The sequence below is a fragment of the Trachemys scripta genome, chromosome 7, assembly GCF_013100865.1.
Source record: "Trachemys scripta elegans isolate TJP31775 chromosome 7, CAS_Tse_1.0, whole genome shotgun sequence".
Taxonomy (NCBI): domain Eukaryota; kingdom Metazoa; phylum Chordata; order Testudines; family Emydidae; genus Trachemys; species Trachemys scripta.
This window is the reverse complement of record NC_048304.1, coordinates 105,274,892-105,301,252: the sequence shown is the minus strand read 5'-3', so window position 1 is coordinate 105,301,252 and position 26,361 is coordinate 105,274,892. Positions and strand designations below refer to the sequence as shown.

Below are 26,361 nucleotides of genomic sequence, written 5' to 3'. Positions count from 1 at the left end.
TATTTGTTCACAATGTGGATCGCATTTCAGCATGGGGGGGAGGGGGGACTCCCAATTTGGATAAAATTATTTTGTCTACATACCCCTATACTCTGTTTTGTCAGTGAAATCTGAATTACTAATTTTCCGGCACTTGGAGATAGCGAGTATGTATCTCACCTGGATTAACAGTATAGTTCATAATGGCACCAAAGGACTTGTTATGGTCTGTCAGGCCAATGTGAAAATTAAAAAAGATTTATTGGTACACAGAGGCTTCCTTTGGAGCTGTTACAGGGTGTATTGTTAATCTAGCTGCCTTGCATATGCACATTGTGATTACATGCTAAATGTCCGTACAGAAATTTTACTGAACAAAACCTGGACACTATTTCTAAACTAGTCAGCTATATTGTACTATATACACGGTGAAGAACAAATCAATTTTTAAACATTTACAATATACTAGGGCTGTCGATTATTCGCAATTAACTCACGCGATTAACAAAAAAATAATTGCAATTAAAAAATTAATAGCTATTAATTACAGTTTTAATCTCAGTGTTAAACAATAGAATACCAATTGAAGTTTATTAAATATTTTTGGATGTTTTCTACATTTTCAAATATATCAGTTTCAATTACAACACAGAATACAAAGTGTACAGTGCTAACTTTTTATTATTTTTAATTACAAATATTTGCACTGTAAAAATGATAAACAAAGATAGTATTTTTCAATTCATCTCATACAAGTACTGTAGTGCAATCTCTTTATCATGAAAGTGCAACTTACAAATGTAGTTTTTTGGATACATAACTGCACTCAAAAACAAAACAATGTAAAACTTTAGAGCCTACAAGTCCACTCAGTCCTACTTCTTGTTCAGCCAAATGCTAAGAGAAACAAGTTTGTTTAAATTTAGGGGAGATAATGCTGTCTACTTCTTAATTACATTTTCACCTGACAGTGAGAACAGGCTTTCATGTGGCACTGATGTAGCTGGTATCACAAGGTATTTATGTGACCGATGTACTAAAGATTCATATGCCTCTTCATGCTTCAGCCATCGTTCCAGAGGACATGCTTCCATGGTGATGACACTCATTAAAAAAATAATACATTAATTAAATTTGTGACTGAACTCCTTGGGGGAGAATTGTGTGTCTTCTGCTCTGTTTTACTCACATTCTGCCATATATTTCATGTTATAGCAGTCTCAGATGATGACCCAGCACATGTTGTTCGTTTTAAGAACACTTTCACTGCAATTTGACAAAATGCAAAGAAGATACCAAAGTGAAATTTCTAAAGATAGCTACAGCACTTGACCCAAGGTTTAAGAATCTGAGGTGCCTTCCAAAATCTGAGAGGGACGAGGTGTGGAACATGCTTTCAGCAGTCTTAAAAGAGCAACACTCTGATGCAGAAACTACAGAACCCAAACCACCAAAAAAAGAAAATCAACCTTCGGCTGGTGGAGTCTGACTCAGATGATGAAAATGAACCTGTGTCAGTCTGCACTGCTTTTGATTGTTATTGAGCAGAACCAGCCATCTGCATGGACGCATGTCAGACAGAATGGTGGTTGAAGCATCCAAGGACACATGAATCTTTAGTGCATCTGGCATGTAAATATTTTGCAACGCCGGCTACAACAGTGCCATGCAAACACCTGTTCTTTCTTTCAGGTGACATTGTAAACAAGAAGCAGGCAGCATTATCATCTGCAAATGTTAACAAACTTGTTTGTCTGAGCAATTAGCTGAACAAGAAATAGGACTGATTGGACTTGTAGGCTCTAAAGTTTTACACTGGTTTATTTTTTAATGCAAGGTTTTTTTGGTACATAATTCTACATTTGTAAATTGCACTTTCACAATAAAGAGATTGCATTACAGTACTTGTATTAGGTGAACTGAAAAATACCATTTATTTTGCTTTTTACATTGCAAATATTTGTAATAAAAATAAATATAAAGTGAGCACTGTACACTTTGTATTCTGTGTTGTAATTGAACTCAATATATATGAAAATGTAGAAAACATCAAAAATATTTAAATAAATAGTATTCTATTATTGTTTAACAGCACGATTAATTTTTTTAATCGCTTGACAGCCCAACAAAATTCAGTATGTATGAAATCAGGACTACCACCTGTAAAATCTCTCAGTGCCCATAATGCTCTATGTCAGTTTCATCATGGCATAATTTAAGGAACAGAACTGCAATTCTCTTAACTTGACTTTACCCAGATGCTGAACCCCACTTTTGACCCTGCCTCCCTTAAGGTCAGAATTCTGCTTCCTTCCCTCTGGATTACCCCTCAGCTTAACAGCCTTAACCCGCAATTCCGGCAATTGTTAATAAAAGCACAGTTTATTTGTCATAGAGTAGAAAATAAAGAGAAAATCACAAATACGTGTTAGGCAGAATATAAGCAGAGCTGGGCTCTAAGATGTTAAAGAGAATATTGGTTAGCAAAGACGAATCTCTAACTCTACAGAGAACTATTTGCCCAAGGTAACTACGGTCACCCTGTCTGGCTTTCCACACTCCAGGAAGGCCTCTCATTTAAGGCATTCTGAGGCATTCTGTGCCCTAGTTTGTCTCTTATGCCCTTTTGGAAAATCAAGTTTCTTTCTTCTCATGAAACCTCTATCCTCTCTGGTATCTGCAATCCACTATGATAGCTTCCTATACCACTATATGGGAGCCTTATCCTTCATTCCAGCTTCATCAGGTATGGACAATACATGACATCTTCTTTGATTACTTCCTTCCAGTCCTGTACATATAACCAAGAGTTTGAATGATTTTCCAATTGCATATTTGAGATGGGCCTTTGGTTCCTCACTTTTTCTCCCAGTCCCCATCACTGGAAATACTCATTTGGGCAGGGCAGCTAGACTCACTTGTTTTGAACTGTCTGTTCCAACTACAAAAATACAAGATATTCATAAATCAATTACGTAAAGCTTCAGAAATTTAATACAAAAATTACAAAACAGGTATCCAGGCTCCTCCTCAATCATGAAAATGCTGGGAAATATGCTCATAGGACTATTTTGGAAGTTCACCTTCAACTCTGATTGTAGTAAACACCAAATGCTGCATAGAAATGGTGTTTCTCAAAGTCTAATTCCGCAACACAGTTAAGACACCTTGAAACTGTCACACCACACATCTTACCTTGACTTCTAGTTTAAAATTACATTTTAAGGGGGGGGGGAAGCCCTCTCCTGTTCTATTTTGAAAAAAAAATAAAATAAAATGCAAAATAAATAAATGAAGACAATTTTACAGGTCCTCCTTCAGCTAAACCTTTCAGCCACTTCAATGAGAAGATAATCTTTCTGTGATTATGACCAAACCCTCTCGTTGCTTAGCAACACATAATTAAGGAATATGTTTTCAGATCCGCTTTGCAAGCTGGCCATTATCTGATGAAATTACTGGAGCAACAAATGTCATCCTCATGCAAATGAGTTGGTTGTAGAGAAAGAATGTTTGACTTGTGAAGAAGAGGGCTCAGGATCTCAGAAACATTGTTGGTTTCTTCTTGTCATACATGGATTTTTTTTTTAAAGGAAGAGAATAGTATAGACTTTTAAAGAGCATAATTCACAATTTAAATATGAGGAATAATGGAAGGAATGTTAAATTTATCCTATGGGGAAAAATCATTCAAAACATATACACCCCGGCAGTCCCTTGCAGCAGTATTAATACGTACTTTCACTCCAATGTTACCAAAGTAATCAGCTGGATCAGATGCACTGCAATTAAATTAACATTTGTGTTCTCAGTATTATGTCAGTTTCATTTTTCAGGCTTTTGGAAATGGTTTATTCAAAAAGCCTGTCTGGATGTCCTTCCTTTGTGCCTGAATCATGTCAATACACATCATGTTGATGAATATTTAAATATGATCTGTATTTATAAATTACACAAATTAAATACAATAGTCACAAAAGAGGAAGAATCAACTTTTTAAATCTGTGATTGCAGGAAAGGGGGCGGGAGGTCTGAATTTTGACAACTTTATCATTTCCACTTGCAAAATAGTTCTTTATTTAGATTCCCATGGAATGTCATCACTAGCTTGGCACAGTTTCCATGCCTATAAATGGTATACTTTTATTAAGGCATTTTATGCGTGCGCTGGTACAGTACATTGTTCACAATGTGTTTGTATGGTGGTTCAGCTGTGCTGTGCAGAGAAATAATTCCCTCCCATACAGTCACTATCAGTGTGCACAAAAAAAAAAAAAAAAAATTTGAAAGGGGTTTTAACATTTATCAGAAAAGTCAAAGTAACAAATGAATGGGATCTTCTAAATTTCCTCTTACTGCAAAATGCATTTCCTATGGTACTTTTTATTGTCTTTGACTAGTAAGTATCAATTTATATTTTCCAAATTGAAGCACTAAGTCTGTTTGAACCATTTAGCCCTAAACAAGGAAGGGATTTGAACATTTCTGAAGACAAAAAGAGGAGGAAAAAAGGGGCAACCGCTCCTTTTTATCATTCTAGCGGTTAATCATTGACTTTAACATTAAGTGTCGACCTAGTTCCTTAATAGTTACATTGCCACACTTATAAGTACTCCTAATAGGAAATCAAGAGTTTTATTTTAGGTGCCTGATAAAACAGTAAATTAATTAAAAAAGACTATGGTAACTGCCAAAGGTAAGTCAATTCTGGAACTAACACCATTAGCTATCTGATAAATTTAGGCAAAACAATGCTAACCATTTCCTCTGAGAAACATATTTGTGCCCGATAACAACTGTAAGAAGTAAATCTACAACTAACCCTGTAGCCTAATTGCTCAGAAAATGCAGTATCTAATCTTCTGTTCCGTACAAACAACAGGAACAGCAAGATTCATAGTAGAACAATTATCTGATATACCAGTCACTTTATCTGAAGTTAGCTAATCAAATAAAATACTCTGAATTTAATCGCACTGTGAAAGGCAGCACTGGAAACGCTCAATAACTTGTGGCCCCGGGGTAAATCTATTTGCCCCACTTTTTTGTGCATAGGGATGTATCTAATATTTTAGCCCTAAATCTAACTGGATTAGACCCAAATTTATCTTACGATAAACACACACAGACATAACTCTCCTAGAGCACACTACTAATGAATACACTTTTAGAAAATTACTTGGTTCAGGTGACGCCATGGTTGAGACAATAACTGGTGGTCCAGTGCGTCTGGTGAGTTTCTGATAAGGAGAATGTTGCATGTGAAAACTTGGGCCAGCAAGAGCCAGGGTGGAATCCATTTGGGCTCCTTGCTTTCGGAGAAGCTGAGGGCTGTTGTGTGGGCTATGCATTGGGGACATTGACGTATTTCGGTCCCTCTTCAGCAGCTCCATGGGCACTGTGTAAGTGGTTGGATATGCTGTTTTGGGACTTGCATGTGGGTTAGTCTGCACTGTAGTCCCTGGTAATCCAGTTGGAGTGGAATAGGCAGACACTGGACGAGTGTGCATGTTGCATGGTAAAGGAGTGTTGTATCCAGAATTAGCTAGAAAATGAGCACCTTGATGAGTTGCCCCAGATGCAGAATAAGTTGCAGTTTCCAGAAGGTGCTGTGTGGGGGCACTGGATGGGCGACGATTTATTTCTCCTACTCTTGGTGATACTGGCTGTAGAGAAGGAGGAGGTGGTTGCTGCATAGTTGTGCCGTCTACACCAGGACCCGTGGCAGGGTGCATGCCATATTCATTCTGCAGCAGTTCACTTCGATGACTAAAGCTGTTAGATCGGGTCCTGGGACGGAGTGTGCTGTTCTTCCTATCATGCCTTTGTAGCTGCATTTCTGTTTTGTAGTTATGGGCAATACGGGAAAGCACCCTGGCCTGTCCAAGATTTGGAGCTACAGATTTTATATCATTCTCTTCCATCATCGCGAGCAGGCTCGGAGAATCAAACCCTTGCTGCAGCAAAGCATTGAATGTGCTTTCGGACACGCCTTCTGAACGCAGAAGTGCTAGGAACTCCGGATCAAAGTTTCTTTTAATGTCTTGTCCTGGGAAAGCTGAGGGCATCTGAGAATGGGAAGGAGTCATGGCAGATTCATAACTATCATAAGGAATCTTTGCATTGACATTTTCCCTGATGGGTCCATAACCACGATTTACAGCAACGGCAGATGGACCTATGCTCCCATCAGGAACAGTAGCAGAATTTGGATCGACTACCAAGCACGTTGGAGTAGTTTGTCTAGCAGCTGCAGACTCTATAGGTCTCTCTGCTGTATCACTATAGACCTGCCTGTTGGGAAATGATGATGGTTCTGTTCCATATCTAGGGGTGGGCTGTTCAACACCATACCTTGCAGGAGAAGGATCTCTGTTTCGCATTCTCTGCCCCTCTTGGATCATTTTACTCATGGGATCCCTATACATACGGCTGGCTTCGTGTTGGGCAGGTGACCGTCCTTGTACCTGATCCCAAGCCAATCTGCTACTGGGAATCCCATAATTCGGTAATGATCTATTAATCATGTGGTCTCTATAGTAGCGCGGATCTTTAGGTGATCTAGCGGCTAAAGATGGGTCACTGTAATAATCCTGAGATGGCAAGGAGCTTCGTCCAGACATTGCAGCCTGTCTGTTGTAGTAAGTGAAGTCAGGAACAGAACCCTTCCGTAAGGGACCCTGGTTAAAAACTGGATCCTGATATGGGTATGGCTCTTGCTTCAATTCAGCACCTCCTTGCAAGATGATATCATGCGGTCTATGGTTTGGCTGCTCATACCAACCTCCTTCTCCACCGTAAGTCAGCGAATTTCTCCTCCCTGTTGGTCTCTGATATTCAAATGCATTTTCATTCTCCCAGTTGCCTTCATACCATCCTGCAGCATCCCAGCTCTGAGAACGGCCGATATTTGTATGCTTACTTGGAATTGGCATTGGAATGAAACAACTGACTTCTGTTGAGATAAAGAAGAGAAGGAACCTCTCTTTTTAAATCTTCTATTACACACGTCAAAAACAGATCGAGCTGTATCTGAGCTCTTCTGGGACTTCAGAAACAACCAAGTGGTGGTTTTATATTTCAAAGTATTGCCTGAATTATTAATTCTTCGAAACTTTAGTAGACAAAACACACAACACCCACTGTAACTCAGTATCACTCCAAAACCGAAGAATGAAAGGTCTTTTCTGTATAGTTCAGTCACAGACAAGGGTTGCTGCATTTAATCCAGATGGTTTATCCCTTCCTGCTTGGGACAGTTTGCTCACATGGACAACTGGTCTAGCAGTGTGTGAGGATTATGAGCTAAATAAAACCCCTAAAGCCTTTGTTCCATGTGACATCACTTTAGCCCGATGAAACCTTCTGCGCCAGCCGATCCAGCAACCTCAATATAATTTCTCTTCTGAAAATTATTTTTACATTTTATTTGTATATACATTCATATATATGTGTATATATATATATATAAAAATAAGTAATAAAAAAGAAAGCTTCAGTGTCAGCTCAATCTTAATCCATCCTGATGAAATGCTAATCCACAGCACACAGCTAAGGACAAATTAAATGGAAGAAGGCAGACAAGCCTAAAAAAAGGCTGATGCCAGAAACTCAAGAATATAAGACACTGGCTAGAAATTTCTTAGGTATCAGTAGAACACTTTACGAATATTGTAATTTGCTTTGGAAATTACGTTTTTTTGTTGCAGTTTCAAATTAGCTCCAAAAGGATTCTTTACATTATCATCATAATACTCAAATCCTTTCATCATCCCAGGAAAGAAAATTGCGGAGGTGTAATCTGGAATTTATAATTTTAAGACCCTAGAAGAGGTCACAGTAAAGGAAGGGAGGATCAAAGGATCTTAAACCTGGTATTACAAAGCAAAAAAAGGGAGTAGTAGACTTTTGTCTATTATCTCCTGGTTTCCTTTAACTATATGTTTATGAGATGGAAAAACACTCAGACATCAGACAAAACTCAATTTTTGTATCTTGCAGCATTTCAATAGTCATATGGCTTAGGCTTTTTAAGCTGAAAGTAGGCAAAGGGATTTAGATGGAATCACACCAAAGAAAATTGTTATTTAGAAACATACAAAAATTTTCCATACAAGGTTACCATTTTTGGGAGAGATATTAAAATAATTCTCTAAAACACAGATCAACTGTCACATCCTGCAAATGCTCAAACAGTCGTTGTTTTTGCAAGAGTAGAGCAAATATTATATTTTGTTTACCAACCATCACCTACACTGCAATACTTCTGTTTAAAAAATATTTAAATGGAAATGAATCTGTTTCTTTCTCTGCTACAGTAAAAATGTCGGCACTACAAATATGCAAATTTCAGGTCTGAATTACTAAAAGGAGTAATAGTCACCTTTTTAGGGAGTTCGGGGGGAGGAACAGCTTGTGCATTTTTATGGCTAATCCACAATAAATGTTTGATGCACTAGCCATCACATGATGAAGTATTGTGCTATTATGATAGCTAAGTCACTAATACAGTCTAATGCTTTACTTGCCTATCATACTAATACCTCTGGGCTATATTTCTGACCCAAATACTGACAGGATCTCTTAGTAATCCCTAAATTTCTTTATTGCAGTAAATAGTACAAAATCCTCTTCAAACATCCTCCCCCACAAAGAATTCAGGTCTTTAAAAATATTCTGGATATTTTATAGACATACAAAAAAAATGCCCCCACAAGATTATTTATGCATTTTTGGACAATATCTGATTAGCATCATATTGAATTAACTAACAGAATTAAGGCACACTGGAAAATTTCTTCCTGTGTGAGTCAAAATGGAAAGACAAGTTTGTAGCTGATGAATAACGGCGAACATCTTGGCCTACAAAAATATTTGATTACAACCTTTTTCTTAAAAGGGTAAAATATATTCCAAACTAGATACATTAAAATCCAAGTTGCTTAGTTGTTTTTAATACTGTTATTTTCTCTGTTACCAAAGTTCTGAAGCAGAAGAGAGCTAGGGAAAATTATATAATTTTATACAATAAAATAGTATTGATATTCTACAGTTCAAGAGCATCTTTCAGCCAGTGATTTAAAAGGAAATCATTAATGAATTAAGTCACAACACCAAGATTGGTGGTATTATCCTCAACACACAGCTGAAAAAACTAAGTCACAGAGACGTTAAGGCCCATATTTTCTAGTGTTCATTAATGTTAGGTGCCTCATTTTCAGAGATGCTGAGAAAGACAACTGCAGTTGAAATCAGTGGGGACCTTGGGCTGTTCAGTACCTCTTAAAATGCCCTCCAGGCCCTAGCGTCTCAAGTTGGGCACCCAAAATATTAGATACCAAAATCTAGTTGCAAATGTGTAGAGAGACTTGCTCAAGTTCACACACAAACTGAAGAAGAACCCCAGAAGAAAACCTAGGTCTCATGACTCCCTGTCCCGTGTCCTAGCGAGAAGACCATATTTCCCCATTACTGAAAGCATCAGTCCAGGCTCTAAAAATTATCATCCAGTAACTGCATCTATTCTTCTCTTTAAATAAAGAAATGCTGTAAAAGTCAAAAGTGTGGTGGAGTGCTCAGTAATAATGTCTGTGTTCCTGCTTTGTAGGAGCCAGCAAACTAACATTTTAGGCCCTGATCCGATTCCTGGCAACACTTCTGCATATGGTTGAATTTAAACACACGAACAGTCCCATTGACTTCAATGGATCTCCACAAGTGCTTGAAGTTAAGCACGTGTGTGTGTACAGGATCAGGGCTTTAGTGGAAAGTCAGCAACTTTTCCACAACACTAAGTTAAAGAAATTCTTGTGTCCTCACTAGAGAGTGTATTTCTATTATATTTACTTTAACAGCTGCTGAGCGGGAATTCCAGCAGCCTTTCAGTCTAAACTATCATCTCCCTGAAAACCCTCTGCTTAGCCCAGCCATGTCTGCTCTGCCCTCTCTCTACCTTCTCTGTTAAGGTGGACACAGAGTATTTGCTCAATGAACACAAATGAGAGCACAGATGTGACCGTGACAGCCAGCATGAAATATGATGGGGGGGGGAAACAAAAAAGTTAAATTCCCCACTGCACCAGGAAATGAGTAAGAAATATTTTAAATGAAATACAGGTAGAGGCAGAGAGTTCTTTTGTTTTTCTTTTTGCACTCTTAAAAACAGTTCCTAGTTCTGTAGCTATTTATAAAATAAGATCCCTGCAACAGTCACCAACAGAGGACTTTATGGAGCAACGTACTGATCCAACATAACTAATCTGATATAACAGAGTACCTGGAAAAGAGCAATTCACAAATATTGACATTCCTAATGCAAGGGTGAGACTGAGGAATGTGTTTTACATGCAGCCCATTTTATTGTACCTTATCTTTGAATTTTACAGATATATTAGGAATATTGCAACATGGAACAAAAGCAAAATAATTACCATGATATGAAATGCTTTTGTCTTTGTGAACCCGTGAAAAAAATGCACAATTAGAGTTTAAAACAATGGTTTTCAATTCAACAGTGACATAATCGGCATGTGTTCTGCTATGATACGGCAACTGCAAAAATAGACTTTTTTTTTTAATGTGATGGGTGACTCTGTCATCTAAAATCCCCTCATCTAAAATTGAAGGGGTGAAGATCAAATTTGTATAAGTCAATGGGGTCTGATAATGGTAAATGTCTAGCTGTACACAGTGCTAGAAAATTCAGTTTTGTATCTGGGAGAGAAGAAAGCCTGGATTATATTCTCTTACTTACTTTAGAAAACAGACTATTAAATCTGCAAATGCTAGAGAGTCTACTGTCGCCTCAATGTGTATGTAGAATTCCTATCAGTCATGGGCAGCAGGTGAAGCCCCTCTTTGTGGAGGCTAGCCCCTGGCTCCGCGCCTTCTCCCGTGCCCTCCCCATGGCCAGAGCCCCGAGACCCCCTGCCCTACCCTCCCCCCACGGCTGGAGCCACAAGTCCCTCCCCCCCCACAGTGCCCTCCCCCCCGGGCCACAAGTGTCTCGGCCTGGCTGAAACCCTGAGCGCTCCCCACCTGGGCTGGAGAGCCCCGGGCTGGTCAAAGCTGCGCCATGCCTCCCTCCCCAGACCCAACCCGCGCAGGGGAAAAGCATCTGTTAAGATGCTTTTGATATGCCCCATGCAGGTTTGGGGCAACTGAGGTGGTGGTATTTGCCCCTTCAGCTGCCCCGGAACCTGCATGGGGCATAATAAAACAAAAACTTCACTGCCGAACCCCGCAACTGGGGGAGGGAGGAGTGGTCCAGTGGCCGTGGCAGTGCTGGGGGAGGCGGAGCCTCCCCATACCTATTATACCCGCCGCCCATGCTATCAGTGTAAGTGGAAAGCCCCTTGAAAGGGAATGTGCATAGTGGTTAGGGCAGGGATTACATATCAGGACTCCTGGGTTCTATTCCTGGCTCTGCCATTGACTCACTGTGACACCTTGGTTAACTTTACTTAACTTCTCTGATCTCAGATTACCCATTTATAAAGTGGGGTATCATAATACGTACCTACTTCACTCTGATGTTGTGAAGATATTAATTCATTAATGTTCTTAACATGCTTTGAGTTCCCTGGATAAGATGCAGAGTAAGAGTAATATTATAGCCCTCTGAATGTCTGCCCTTCTACTGAAAATGCATCATTGTGCATAATGATTGCTGAAGCTTAGGTAGCCCTTTATTGCTTCCTCTGTTTGCACCTCCTCAAGAGGCATTGATGAGGTGGAGTTAAACATTTTCCGGTCTATAGTGGATACAAAAGGGGAAAAGGGAATGACATGCACTGTAAATACCACATAAAGAACATAGTTTAAATAAAAATCTAGAGGTGGGTGGGTGGGAGTGTGCGTGATAATCCCTAGGAAGTCATTGTATTTGCTGAAATTTGGCTTTGCAAAAAGCTCTCACACAGTGGCAACAAAGCACACAGCACAGATAGGCTTTATAGCAGCTTCTCTCTAAATTAGATAAGTACAAAGAGAAAATTAGCAGGATTGTACAGGAATCATTTTCAATAATCAAAGGAATAAGAACAGCATCTGAAAGCACTCAGCTCTTGGAGTTGTGCCACGTGCTTTTACGAATTTCCAAACCAAAAGTGTGGATGCTTAAGAAGTTCAACAAAACACTCCAAAGAAAACCCAAATACCAAGTTGGTGCATTACAACAAAAACTCTCAAGATTAGCTGAACACTAAGCAGTCGCAGCCCCATGTAACTCTAGATTCTGGTCACTTTAGAAGCAAAAAACAAAAGCTTATGTACATTTGCAACTCAACCTCCCTGAAATTGGGATATACATTTATTGAAAACTCTGGATCACATATTCCCATGGCTTGTGCACTGAAAACTGTAGGAACTCACTTTAAAAAAATCCTGCCTCTAAATGCTATACACAAGCTAAAACCTTCAACTTAGTTATGCTGCCATTCCAGTTTACTACACAAAAATGGCCCCATGCACATGAAAAGCATATTCCAAAAAAAGAAAAAGGAATGTGTGGTCTGAACATATGTAGGAGAAACCAAAGCAAACCAAACCAAAGTACATGCCAAAAAACAAAGGCAGTTACTGCAGAAAACTAGTTCTAAGTGACTAATGCCATTCTGAGCAACAATAATTTGCTAATAACCCACAAAAACCCAGATATCTCTGTGGTACTATACAAAGATAGCAGTCGATTTCTAAAGCGTATCAGATCCACCTGCAATGGTGTGCATCTGCATTACCTGCATCTGTGGTTGAAAAGTGTTTGGAAGTGTTCTCTGCACATTATTTTTCTCATCCCATTATAGCAGACCCTGTATCTGCAGATCACTTTAAAAAAAAATCATACTATTTACTTTTTTTGTACTGTGGAACCCACGAAGACATGCAGCTAATAAATGTAAGTAATCCACAACTTTATTATTGTAATCCTTGATAGGGTTGCCAATTTTGGTTGGACATATTCCTAGAGGTTTTATCACATGACATAATCTTTAATTAAAGATTAATCTTTAATTCCTGGAGACTCCCGGGCAATCCTGGAGGTTGGCAACCCCAACCTTGACTTCTTGCCACCCAACTTCCTTCCTTTATTTTTGCCTGGTGTGATTATACCTTCAATTAGCCAATAAGTGCTCTGTGGCAGGCTGCGTACACAGGACACTAGAGATGCTGAACAAAGAAACAACAATCTCTCTAATGGGTGTTTCTAGACACTCTCACTGCACCTATTCCAACCTTCTATTATTTCATAGGGCTGAGTACCATGAAAAGCATTAATTTATGCTGCTCAGTTCTGTAGTAAATATTTGCGGATCATAGAAACTTCCAAAGCTTCTTATTGCAAATGGGAACCTATGGCTCCTGGCCACTCAAGCTGGCTTTCAGGGTAAATACCTCTGCCAGAAGCCATAACAGCTGTATGTATATACTGAGCTGCTGTAGTGCAAATACAGAGCAGCATTCTGACACGCAGGATCTTCTCACTATGCAAGAGGGGCTGACAAAAACTGGTTCTGAATATCCCTGTTGGGAATATTTGGAAGATTCCTAGAACACCGAACAGGACTACTATAGAGATCCTAAAATGCGAGATGGCTTTTCCTAAGATGTCAAGTATTTTACAGACATGACCATCAGCTAGGGAAGAGATTTAAACAGGCAATAGATTTTGCAAGAAGCAGCAATGCACCAGGGGAATAAAGCCCTTTGGTGACTGGGAGTCCCACCGGGAAAACCAGCATATATCGTTTTTTTGGAAGATAGCCCCACTTTGCCTGCACTTCATGCATACACAGAATAATTACTCCAGTATTGGGCTGCAGTAACTTCCTAGGAAGATGTTCAATGCAGTACTTCACGGAACTGGAAAAATCCACCTAAAGCTGCCTTTGAATAACAAGTTCTAGGATTAAAGCCTCCAAGTTTTATGCCAAGTTTAGAAAAGTGCAGCAGAGACCCATTATCTATGAAGCAGGTTTCGATTTAGCATGGGCTTGTAAGATCTGGCAAAGAATGAGGATTTACTGTTGAAGATAAAGATGGAATTCCGATTAACAGGAACATGAGAATCTAGAATGCACTCAGAGACATGAAAACTAAAAACCTAGCTGTAAACACTACCTTGAAATCTTGAAATAAGATTTACAACCAGGCTTCAATCAAGCAAAATTTTTGCATTCAAATATTTAACATATTGCTTTCAAAACAATTAACAGAAAAAATATTGTGCAACTCTTGCACCAGCTAAGGGTTAACATTTTTTTTTTTTTACTCCTATGCCAAAAATGCATATACTTTCAGGAACTACAAAAAAATTAATCAATCCGGATGCTGAATAGTAATCTGGCATGCATGGTTCATTGGGCATGTCCCTCAAATATTCACAAGGATCTAATATGGGAATGGTCTTTAAAAATCCTTTGGAAATCACATCAAGCATCTTGTATCCAAAACTGGGTATTAGACCCTGAGGTCAAAATTCATCATGATATTAAAAGAATTTGGGAGTAGGATTTAAATATCATCTGTAATGAAAAGGCTTGGAATTATATCTGTCCCACAAACTAGAATCTTAAATGAATATGTTTTAGAATTCTGACCTCTGCCATGCATGCCTGGGCCGCCAAATAAATAAATAATAATAATAATAATGAAGGACGTATTACTGGATTCCTGACCAGATTAAAAGGTGGAATCTCAGGAAACTTTTTTTTTTTTTATGGTGATACTCAAGATCTACAGGACACGTTTCCCAAGTTTTGGAACTCTTCACAGGTAAAAGAATATTGGGAGAAATATACTTTCAAATATAAATTATTTATTAATAGATGTTTTAGATCAGCGGGTCTCAAACTTCATTGCAGCATGGCCCCCTTCTGACAACAAAAATTACTACATGACACCAGGAGGGGGGACTGAAGGCCAAGCCCTGCTACCCTGGGAGGGGTGGTGGTAGAAGGGGGGAAGAGTGGGCAAAGCTGCCCCAGGGCTTCTGCCCTGGGTGGGGGGGCACGTAACCTTAGCCCCTCTGCTCAGGACTGAAGCCCTGGGGTTTCGGCCCCAGGCAGTGGGGCTCAGGCTTCAGTTTCAGCCCCGGGCAATGGGGCTCTGGCTTTGGTTTCAGCCCTGGGCCCCAGCAAGTCTAACACCAGCCCTGGCAACTCCATTAAAATGGGGTTGCAACCCACTTTGGAGTCCCGACCCACAGTTTGAGAACCCGTGTTTTAGATTAATAGATTTTAACGTCAGAAGGTACCATCAGAGCATCGAGTCTGACCTTAAGGAAGATATCCATATTACAATATCCTTTTGCCTACTGGAAAACAGATACATGCTTCTTGGACGTCCAGAGGGAGCAACAGGAGTGTAATGTGACCAGATTCTCAAAATAAAACAACAGGACACATGTCACTTGGGGTCATGAAAGAGGAAGAAGGGGTGACAGCTTAATACATGGGCAGGACCAGGCCAAACTGAGGGCAGAAGAGAGAGAGGAAGTTACACTGAGTCTCCATCACCCCATGCATGAGAATAATAAATCTACTGACTATTTGTTCTTCTCAGGGGAATGAACACTTTCAACAAATGAGGCTCCTTAAACTACATCTCATGACTATCATTGCACTTGTGGCTAAAGGTGCATTTGGTGATGGAGTGTCCACTTTTAGTTTCATTTTATCACTTCTCTGCTCTCCTCCTTCCCAGCAGAGACTAGAGAGAATGGCCTCCCAGAAGTTTCAGCAGCACCTCCTGCTGGAGAAGTGGAAGTGTGCTGCTGTACATAAATAGGACACTTTGGAGTCCTGTTTTAAAGACTATAAATCTTTGGGGGAGATCACTGGAAAAAAAAATACAACCAGGATATCTGGTCAATTAATAAAAGTGTTTCGAGGAATGTAATTGCCAAGGAGGAATTACTAAGACACTGGAAATACATCTCCATCTGCACTGCTGGAATGGACCTAGCCCTGTCAGAAGCTGCTTCTTGTGAGAAAACTGTCTTCCAAGCACTGGATGAAACCAATGTTTTCATGCTATATGGGATACTTCTTTAAACTTCTTGGAATTAACTTTAACATAGGGGGCCAAATTCATCCATAGTATAATTCTACTGAAGTCAAATAGCTACACCAATGGAAATTTTGGTCTCGTGCACACATAAATCGGGCAGGTTTTGGCATGTTAGCTACAGATAGATAGTTTTCTTTTTAAGCTAAGAACAGGATATATTGGAGACTTAAAAAAAATTAATTAAATTAATACTGTTAACCTAGCGGTCTATACTGAAGTGTCAGTGGGAAACTAACAAGCAACCCCACTCAAGTGTAATGCAACAAGAGTTCATACTCAGTGCTAGAAATTACTGTTGTAGCACTTACATATATTACCTGTGTTCATGGGTACTGAAAAATATACTTGTAAAAGAAAGCTATATAATGTGTTTCCCTGTAACTTTACTCTAGTGTGACCAGATGTCCAACTGCTTTCAAAATACCAGGTACATTTTGTAGAGATGGGCTCAAGCCTGAAACTCTGAATCCAGATTCAAACTTCTCCAAAATTCAGGGTGATCACATTCAAGGTGTTAGTGATGAGTAAGGATATATATCGTTCAGAGCGGCCATTGAGAATAGATCATTTTCAAGCACATATTCCTATGGCTGACATGAAGCTGAAAAATTAACCTCAGATGAGTCCACTTATTGATAGTTGATAGAATAGGTTGCTGACTACACTACAGGTTGCATATTCTGAAGTACAGAGGTGGAAAAATCATAGTTGCTATGTTATCTTATTAATATATAAACTGAATAAATGGAAAAATTATCAAAGCTGAAAATGAAGCCTATGGTATAGAAGTAGTTAACGATAATGGCTACCCAAAGGTGCTAATGACATGAGGCCATAACAGTTGTTACATGGAGTCTTGATTTTTAGACTGGGGGAAACGGAGTAACAACAAGGCTAAATTGCAGATTAGACAAATATAAAGCTACAACAGGTGTGGGTTAAGAAGTAAAGACAGAAGACAGAGATCTTTATTTTGAGTTATGGGCAGCTAACAAAAGCACCATGGGCAAAGTTGTTCTACTTTCAATAGCAGGCTGAGTTAGATAACCAATACAAAAAAAGCTGCACATGGAATTCATGCAAGTTGCAAACAGTATTCCTATCTATACTCTTAGGGCTCAATTAATTTGTCTTACACTTTACCAAAGAAAACCAACAAGATTTTTTTGTTTGTTTTTTTAGTTATTTGTACAGCTTGTTTCATGTGTAACTCACATTCTAAATTTTGTCATGCAGTTTTCCCCCGTGCCACAACTTGGGTGATGTAACACAAGTAAGCAAAGGTGCATAAAATACACATAGAGGCTTGAACAAGAACCAACACCACCACATTCCTTAATGCTGTAAAAATGACTGCACATCTGTCTCATTTGGAACATGCACAATAGTTTATTCACAAGCCAAGAAATGTTCATTTATACCTATGGGGAAAGTTTGACTCAACATGGTGAGAGGACTTAGCTTGACCTACATTTATGAACCCACTGTGGTTGCCGTGAACTTTGTTCATCCACGTGAACTCCCTGCACAGGATTCATGTCAACTTTTTTTTGTTGTATCTGAAGACCCACAAACTTCATTGGACCCTACATACACTGACTGCAGGGATCCCCCAAGAATCTGGACACCCTGTTAATGTCCACGATGCCTTTTCACCACACAGATATTTCACAGCACTACTGGAATCTACGTTCCTCATTATGGATACCAACAACACAAGGAGTAATAAGCTTCAAGGAAAGGCCTTTGTGAAAAATGTGAGTGAGTTAGAAAGTAATGTAATGTATAGACCAGTGAACTTCAGATGGTTATACTGGAACAGGTCAGCAAATCAGGAGGAACCAATCATTAAGCAAAATGTTAAGGGGAGTTTGCCAGAATCTCAGTTGGTGTAAATCAACATAGACTAAGTTTAACAGCTGAGAATCTGCAAAACTTTTTATTTGCCTCCATTAATTTCTCTCTCTTTCCCCGAGGAGAAACTTGGTAAGCTACTTCCTAAAAAATCTGATGGTTTTATGTCTTTTGAGAGGCAAAAACAAAAACAAATATAGTTTTATAGGGGAGGGAGAAAAAAACCTCTCTACAATGAATTATACTCAAGAAACAAAGCCAACTCAAATCTATTAATAGACTACTTCCCTATTTATTCTAAATGAGTAATTTTTACCCAGTATTGGCAAATGTATCCATACTTGATATAATCTCTAATGCATTGTTTCTCTTTGAATGACCATTTGTGATAAAAATTTCCTGACATAAACAGGAATTTATTTCTTAACAGTAAACAAACAAAAACATCTATTTAGTTGACCTACGGGCTGTTTATTAGTCCCAATGCAGATTTGAATCATTAAATGCCTTATGTTGTGAGCTCCTCAGAGCAGAAGTTGTCCTTAATGAGGTCTTGCTATCACACAATGGACGCTACTGTAAACAAACAAAAAGCTTCCTGACCCAGAAGCAAGAGAATTTCCCCTTTTTTCATTCAGGAATTTTAACTTGTATTTTCTTGCTCCAGCATGGAAGTCCTAGTGTTGCTTTTCACATGAATGGCAACCAAATCCATCAGGGCAGGTAAGACTAAAGTAGAGAGAACCACTTTCTGCACTGCTTGTAACTCTAGAAAGTTGTTCCGATGAGCTTCCACGTTTTCTTTGACCAGAATGGATTTTTTCAAGAGGGCTAGATTGACAAAGTGACCGATAGAGGTGGTGATGGTGGTGGTGCCAGTGGCAACTTCCCTATAACCTTTTGCCCAGTGGTTAGATCACTCATCTAGGATGTGGGAAACCCAGGTGGAGAAGAGATTTGAATACTGGTCTCCCACATCTGAGGAGCATGCTCAAACTACTGAGCTATGGGATATTCTGGTGTTAGTCTCTCTAAATGTCTCCTGTGGAAGCTGACCCACTTCCTTTATTTGTCTGCTATTGTAGCCTCCCCTACACCAATAATGCCATATAATATTCAAAGACACCAAGATAAAACCAGGCAAAGTAAAATGCCTCCTTTTTCAATTTATGCTTTCATAGCAGCTGGAATGGCCAGTGTTCAGGGATTTATTACCCCCCAGTCCAACCTGACCACAATAAGATCTTTCAACAAAAAAATAGCCTTCAGCAAAGCCAATGTGGTGTATGATAATCCTACAACCCTACGGGCTAGTCTCCACAGAAAAGTTAGATTGACTGAGTTGGGCGGGGGGGGTGAAAAGTTCACTCCCCTGAGAGATGCAGTTAAGCCAACCTAACTCCTAGTGTAGACGGGACTACTTCTGTTGACCTAGCTACCGCCTCTCGGGGAGGTGGATTAACTACAGCCGCTGGAGAAGTCCTCTGGTCACTGTAGTGCATGTCTACACTGAGGCACTACCGCGGCACAGCTGCAGCTATGCTGCCATAATGTTTTAAGTGTAGATCTAGCCTAGGACTCTGGAAAATTATTTTTCAGGATTATTTCTACAATGGTAATTACAGTCACTCCTAACCTGTTACCTATAAACGTTTTGGGAGTCACACACAACTTAATTCAAATCACAAATGAAGTTAGTGAATGGCAAATGTGCTTTTTTCAAAAGTTATTTTACAGATTAAAAAAAGATTTTAGCCAAGAAAGAACAAAAAGCTCAAATCAGTTGTTCAGAGGAAAATAATCTAAACTTCAATCACATCTAATGTTCTGTTAGCAGGTTTGTCCTATGATCCTTTTGAGTTTCTTGTTCACTCAGCAACCAGATCTGATAGTAAACATCAAACTGGAAAGGCTGCTTTTGAAAATCCCAACTCTGCCAATATAAGTCTTTTAAGTCAGGTTCAAAGTCATTTTTCTAAGATAAGATAGAACACTACACCTGAGTGTTTATGGCATTCAAATGGATAGATATGTAACTCTTTGCTGCCATATATTCTGGCCACTGTCAACACCTTCCTTCCTCCCCCCCCCCCCCCCCCCCCCCCCAGCTCCCTGTATTACAAAGGCAATACGCTCTGGGGCAGAGTTAAGGCAGATTAACCCAGTTTTGATTGGGTTAATTAAACTGACAGGTGGAATGGCGTTTACATTTTTCTATATTACATGATTAAATGAAGAACTCATTTTTCAATTTCGTGCTCTCTGCATTGAGCTTGAAATGCAGCCCTATCTGATGAATAATATCGCTTCCTGAGAGATATCAGTATCAACGTGTGTTTCATGTACGGGTTGTATATCCAAGGAAATCACTAGGATCACCCCACTCAATTAATGGTTAAATAATTCATGGCAAGCTAAAATGATAGCAAAGGAGTTGTATTTAATTACTGCTGTATCAAGAAAAACGCAGTCCATAACCATTAGAGCAAAACATGTAGGAACTCAGTTTTGCCTTCAGTTGTGCAACCTGAGGGGTCTTATATGTTCTGCTGAAAATTGTTATAAAATGTGTTTCTTGGCATCATAAAACTTCAGTGGGAGTTGTGTGCCCACATCCAAGAGCACATTTTTAACTGGGAACATTTAACATAATACTTTGAAGTGTGCCCCTACAAGCCATTGTCCATAAAAGTTGAAACCATCTACCCGGACAGATTCTCCCTTTAAACATAGGTAATCACTCAGCTGACAAGATTTAAGCTACAGCTGCTTAAATGACACTTTGTTCCTTTTTTGCTACAGCTTGTAAAATTTTTATGAGATGGCCGCCAGCTCTCATCAGAGAAGTATCAGCGAGCACATTGGAAAGTCTAAGGTTGTCTGGCATCACTTGACTTTTCTTCTAAGTAAATAAAAGTAGCTTACGCCATCTGAAGCTGCAGCAGAGATACATTAACTACTGGCTGTCATTCTGTTGTGACACTGAACAAAATGCAGCAAAGTAAAGGAAAAACCTACCTGGGCTAATGCACCCAAACACATGCTATGAATACAGAATGGATCTACAAACAAATTTGTCTTGGCATCACACATTTGCTAATGAAGGAAAAACTGTTTGTCTAATATTCTGTCCGATACATTCAGTCACATTTCAACAACAAATACAGTTAACACATATAGAAAATGTCAACGTTGCTGAAGAGCTGAATTTATTGTAGCCTGAGGAATGTAGGAGTAAGTGTGTCTCTAGAAAATCTCGGTTGTTTAAATTGCCATTTAAACCATAAACTGGTTTCAGAGTGCCTATCATAACTGACATTGCTCAAAATGCGTTCAAAATGCTAAGCTAGATAGCGTGGCATTGCCATGAGTGTGTGGACAAGAGAGGTAGTTGTTTTGCATCCAGTAATCTCTCTCACATAGTCTGGGGCACCAGCACTGGTGTGACTTAGTGAGGAAACACTGGGAAGAGCTACCCCCTACTCATTTCCATTTGGGATTTAGATCATTAACTTCCACATGGGCTCACAGGACAGCACTTTTAACAAAGCAGTCACTGTAAAGCAATGTAAATACAAAGGAGAGCCAACCTCTTGATATGGCAACATCTAGACTACAGATAAGAGTGCCATTCCACTATAAATTACTAAGCAATGCAAAAGAGATGACCAGTAAACCAAAGTCTTATAATTTGCAGGTCACTTTCAAAACAGGAAGAGGTGTTTCACTTACAAACACCAATGCTAACCATAGTTCAGCAATTCTACTTTCTTTTGAAGAATCTATGCGATTTCATTAGAAATATTGGATTATGCTCAGTCTTACCTTCACAAATTCTGTCCAATCGCTGTCGTTTGACTTTGTGTTTATCCACAAGTGCCATTCTTTACTGTATTTTGTAACTTTCTGATTCAAAAAGCAAAGCAGTCCTCCAAAACTCAGGAAAATTCACAGGAGTCTGAGTGCATAACGGCACTATAAACCCTGAAACAAGGAAAAAGAATCCTTACATTTAGGACCCTTGGTGCAAAGGATGACAACAGTCTATGCTTGACATTACTGTGGACTTTCTGAAATGAAAGTTACAAACTGAATACTTTCTACCCATGTTCTCAAGTAGCAACAATGTACAAGAGCATGGCAGTACTTGTTAAAATGTTATATGTAAGCGTTCTGTGTTTTATTTCAGCCTCAGAAACCCAAACTGTTTCATAGGCTCTGAAAGATTAGAGACAGAGCAAAAGAAAAGTTACTTTTCCTCTTCTGATATCTCCTTTGAACACATGCACTTTGGATATCAAGTCTTATTCAATTCATTTACAGTAAAATAGTTGTCACTGGAACTAAAATTTGGACTCCTGAAACTTCTAGCTCTTTATCTCTACAGAGAGGGATATGTTACCCACAATTCTTTACACACAGCCCAACCATAATTGTAGTTTGTTCTCTCAGTTGTACTCAAAAGGCCAGCGTTACACATTTGATGCTGGATGTCACATTTCCAACACACACACCCTTTAAAGGCTACCACATATCAGTGTCTCATTAAATAAAGCAATCTAGTAATTGGCAGATATGGCTAATTTATAAGAAGTGTTCTATAAAGGGACAAGGTCCCAAGTCTTTTCCAAAGGAATTACCAAAATCAGGCAAATAGAGACACTTGCATATTACTCATCTCTTTTTATTTATTTATTTTTAAATAGAGGACAAGTTTTGTTTAGTTCTTGAATATGCATATCTGAGCAGTCTGCACTCAGAATAGAGACTAGAAGTGCCATTCCGGCACTTTAATGCAACAGTCCTATCATAAACCTTGGACATGAGTTTGCTTTTCAGAGCAAGCACCACCTAATTGTTAAATGAATTGGGAAATAAGTGAAAAGAGCTCATGCTGACATCTGATTTCCAGTAAGTGTCTACCACAGGCATTACAATTTTACTAAGTAAAGCTATACTCCCAGTAATTCAGTGTTAACCCATCTTGCCTCGGGTGCTAGGGGGAAGGTATATGAACATGAGCTTGATTTTGATATAGTATCCTTGACTTGTGTTATGCCGACCTACTTGGTCTTCCAGTCATCAGAGCAAGCTGGTGAGGTTCTACTGTTCAAGTTTTTAGGTGAGGAAGAGGTTTTTGTTAGGGAAGGAACTGATGTTCAAAGCCAACATCTTTCATTCAAGGTCATCTTTGGTAGGTGAAATGAAGGTGGAGAGAGGGTGGGGGGAACTGCCTTTGTACATACACACAATGATGGAAGCACTAACAAGTTCTTGGTTTAGATACCATTAAGATCCACCTGTCACACACTATATCACGAGCTACTTTAAAGATACAAATTTAATCAAAAGATTCTATGTACTTGAAGAAGTCTGGCTCAAGAGACAAAGGCCTTGGCTACACTCGCGGATTCACAGTGCTGCCGCGAGTGTAGTCGCACCGCCAGCGCTGCGAAAGCTCTCTCACACCGCTGCAAGTACTCCAACTCTCCGAGGGGAATAGCTTGCAGCGCTGCGAGCGAGCGTGCAGCGCTGCAGGCGCTGATTACACTGGCGCTTTACAGCGCTGCACTTGCTGCGCTCGGGGGGGCGGGGGTGTTTTTTCACACCCCTGAGCGCAGCAAGTGCAGCGCTGTGAATTGCCAGTGTAGCCAAGGCCAAAGATGCATGGCCACTTAGACAACACCCACAAAGACAGGCAAGTGGGTGTAGCCCATCTGATCACAGTAGCTCACAACAGCACACTAGTGTAGGCATTGGAGATATCTTCTGGAACAGCCACTTTAGGTTTCCCTGGATTCTTAGTGAGTTTAACAAACCTCCCTACTTTGTTGCTGCAGGGACACATGAGCTATATCAAACAAGGAGCTGCAGGGCACTTCACTGAAACTCAGAGGAAAGGCAATGAGTAGTAGAGGGTAGCAAAGCTGCACATTGATTTAATGCCACATACTGGTAGCAAAAGGCTACTACAGCGAGGAACTCTTTCCCAAAGACAGGTTTCAGAGTAGCAGCCGTGTTAGTCTGTATCCACAAAAAACCAGGAGTATTTGTGGCACCTTAGAGACTAACACATTTATTTGAGCATAAGCTTTCGTGGGCTACAGCCCACTTCATCAGATGCATAGAATGGAACATATAGTGAGGAGATATATATACATATACAGAGAACATGAAAAGGTGGGAGTTGTCCTACCAACTCTAAGAGGCTAATTAATGAAGAGAAAAAACGTTTGTAGTGATAAACAAGATAGCCCATTACAGACAGTTTGACAAGAGGTGTGAGAATACTCAACATGGGGAAATAGATTCAATGTGTGTAATGGCTCAGCCATTCCCAGCCTAAATTGATGGTGTCTAATTTGCATATTAATTCAACTTCAGCAGTTTCTCCTTGGAGTCTGTTTTTTGAAGCTTTTCTGTTGCAAAATTGCCATCTTTAAGTCTGTTACTGAGTGGCCAAAGAGGCTGAAGTGTTCTCCTACTGGTTTTTGAATGTTATGATTCCTGATGTCAGATTTGTGTCCATTTATTCTTTTGCGTAGAGACTGTCCGGTTTGGCCAATGTACATGGCAGAGGGGCATTGCTGGCAGATGATGGCATATATCACATTGGTAGATGTGCAGGTGAACAAATCCCCTGATGGCGTGGCTGATGTGATTAGGTCCTATGATGATGTCACTTGAATAGATATGTGGACAGAATTGGCATCAGGCTTTGTTGCAAGGATAGGTTCCTGGGTTAGTGTTTTTGTTCTGTGGTGTGTGGTTGCTGGTGAGTATTTGCTTCAGGTTGGGGGGCTGTCTGTAAGCGAGGACAGGTCTGTCTCCCAAGATCTATGAGAGTGTGGGATCATCTTTCCGGATAGGTTGTAGATCTTTGATGATGCACTGGAGAGGTTTTAGTTGGGGGCTGAAGGTGATGGCTAGTGGCGTTCTGTTATTTTCTTTGTTGGGCCTGTCTTGTAGTAGGTGACTTCTGGGTACTCTTCTGGCTCTGTCAATCTGTTTTTTCACTTCAACAGGTGGGTATTGTAGTTTTAAGAATGCTTGATAGAGATCTTGTAGGTGCTTGTCTCTGTCTGAGGGATTGGAGCAAATGCGGTTGTATCTTAGAGCTTGGCTGTAGGCAATGGATTGTGTGGTGTGTCCTGGAGGCATGTAGGTAAGTAGAGCAGTCAGTAGGTTTCTGGTATAGGGTGGTATTTCATCTGATGAAGTGGGCTGTATCCCACGAAAGCTTATGCTCAAATAAATTTGTTTGTCTCTAAGGTGCCACAAGTACTCCTGTTCTTTTTCCCAAAGAGTAATCAGTATGGAGCTGCCAAATTTCAGCTTTTTGGGGGGCACAATTAAAGAAAAGCACCATAAAGGGTTAAAACAGTCAAACAAAAAAAAATGTCGAGAATCTCAAATTGTGCACCGTTCATTCAAGGTTACAATACACCAGAGGAAGGGAATTATTGTCAACTAATAAGTACTACGGAAAGCCCTCTATTCCATTGTCGGTATTGTTGCACACTGTGGATGTGAAATACATAAGTTTAACAACACAATACATAAAATTATAAGTAATGGTGTCTTATGATACAAAGTGACAAGGACCATGGTAAACATAGGATCTGGGAATTAGAAAACATAGGGGTGATGTCAAGCAGCTGACAACCTTGGGCAATATACGTAACCTCTCTATGCATCTGTTTCCCCTTCTGTGAAAAAGGGATAACAATACTTACCCACCTTTGCAAAGCCCTTTGAGATCTTCATATAAATGGCATCAATTGCAAAGTATTGTTATATATCTTGTATATTACCCCTTCATCTCCAACAACTAAGCTTGTGCAACATCTCCCCCTCCTCCCAAAAAAAGGTCTCTCCCCCAAAAAAGGTCAATGCAAGAACAATCTCCCAGAAAACACAGGTTATTAATAGTTAACGAATGCAGTAAGCTAGGGTGAAAATGAGGGAGCGGGGTAAAGGCTCTAACAAATCTGCTGCATACCAAGATGACAATTTCATGGAGATTATTGTTATTATTATAAATGGTTATCAATTATGCATCACATTGATAGTTAATTTATAAAAAGAAAAGGGTTGTGTTGGTACAACTGAATTCTGACTGATGGAAAATAGGCGATTTCCTGGTAGTTAATGGCCAATTTCCCAGCACTATGACTGCAGCATAATCTCAGAGATTTATAGCAATAATTAATTGATTTTTTTTTAAATGTAAGGGATGCTACAGAACATGATTCCCACTCACATTAATAATTAATGAAACATTCTAAAGTACCAAAACTTCCATTCCAGACACAGAAGCTTCCTAAAGTCAAGAGCTTGTTATATTAAAAAAAATCAACTGAATGTTAATGTAGATAAAGCCATACAAGGAGATAGCATTTCCATTATCAGGAGTTAAAAAGATATACACGTCTTTTAACTTAATTAATACCCACCCCA

The 26,361-nt window shown here is 39.5% G+C and overlaps 1 protein-coding gene across 7 annotated transcripts in view; it reads right to left on the bottom strand.

Moving 5' to 3' along the window:
* CTBP2 (C-terminal binding protein 2) overlaps positions 1–26,361 on the bottom strand; it is a 224,740-nt gene that overhangs the window by 74,858 nt on the left and 123,521 nt on the right. For 5 of the 7 annotated variants that reach the window (XR_004646395.1, XR_004646396.1, XR_004646397.1 and 2 more), the window contains exon 1: positions 5,159–6,926. Coding sequence is in view for 4 of the 7 variants with exons in the window: in XM_034775255.1 (XP_034631146.1) it covers positions 5,159–6,914 (1,756 nt within the window). In the remaining 3 variants the exon portion in view is untranslated. Of the gene's footprint in view, positions 1–5,158; positions 6,927–21,726; positions 21,886–26,361 lie in introns of those variants that run through there. The other 2 variants (XM_034775258.1, XM_034775257.1) reach the window with 1 other exon arrangement.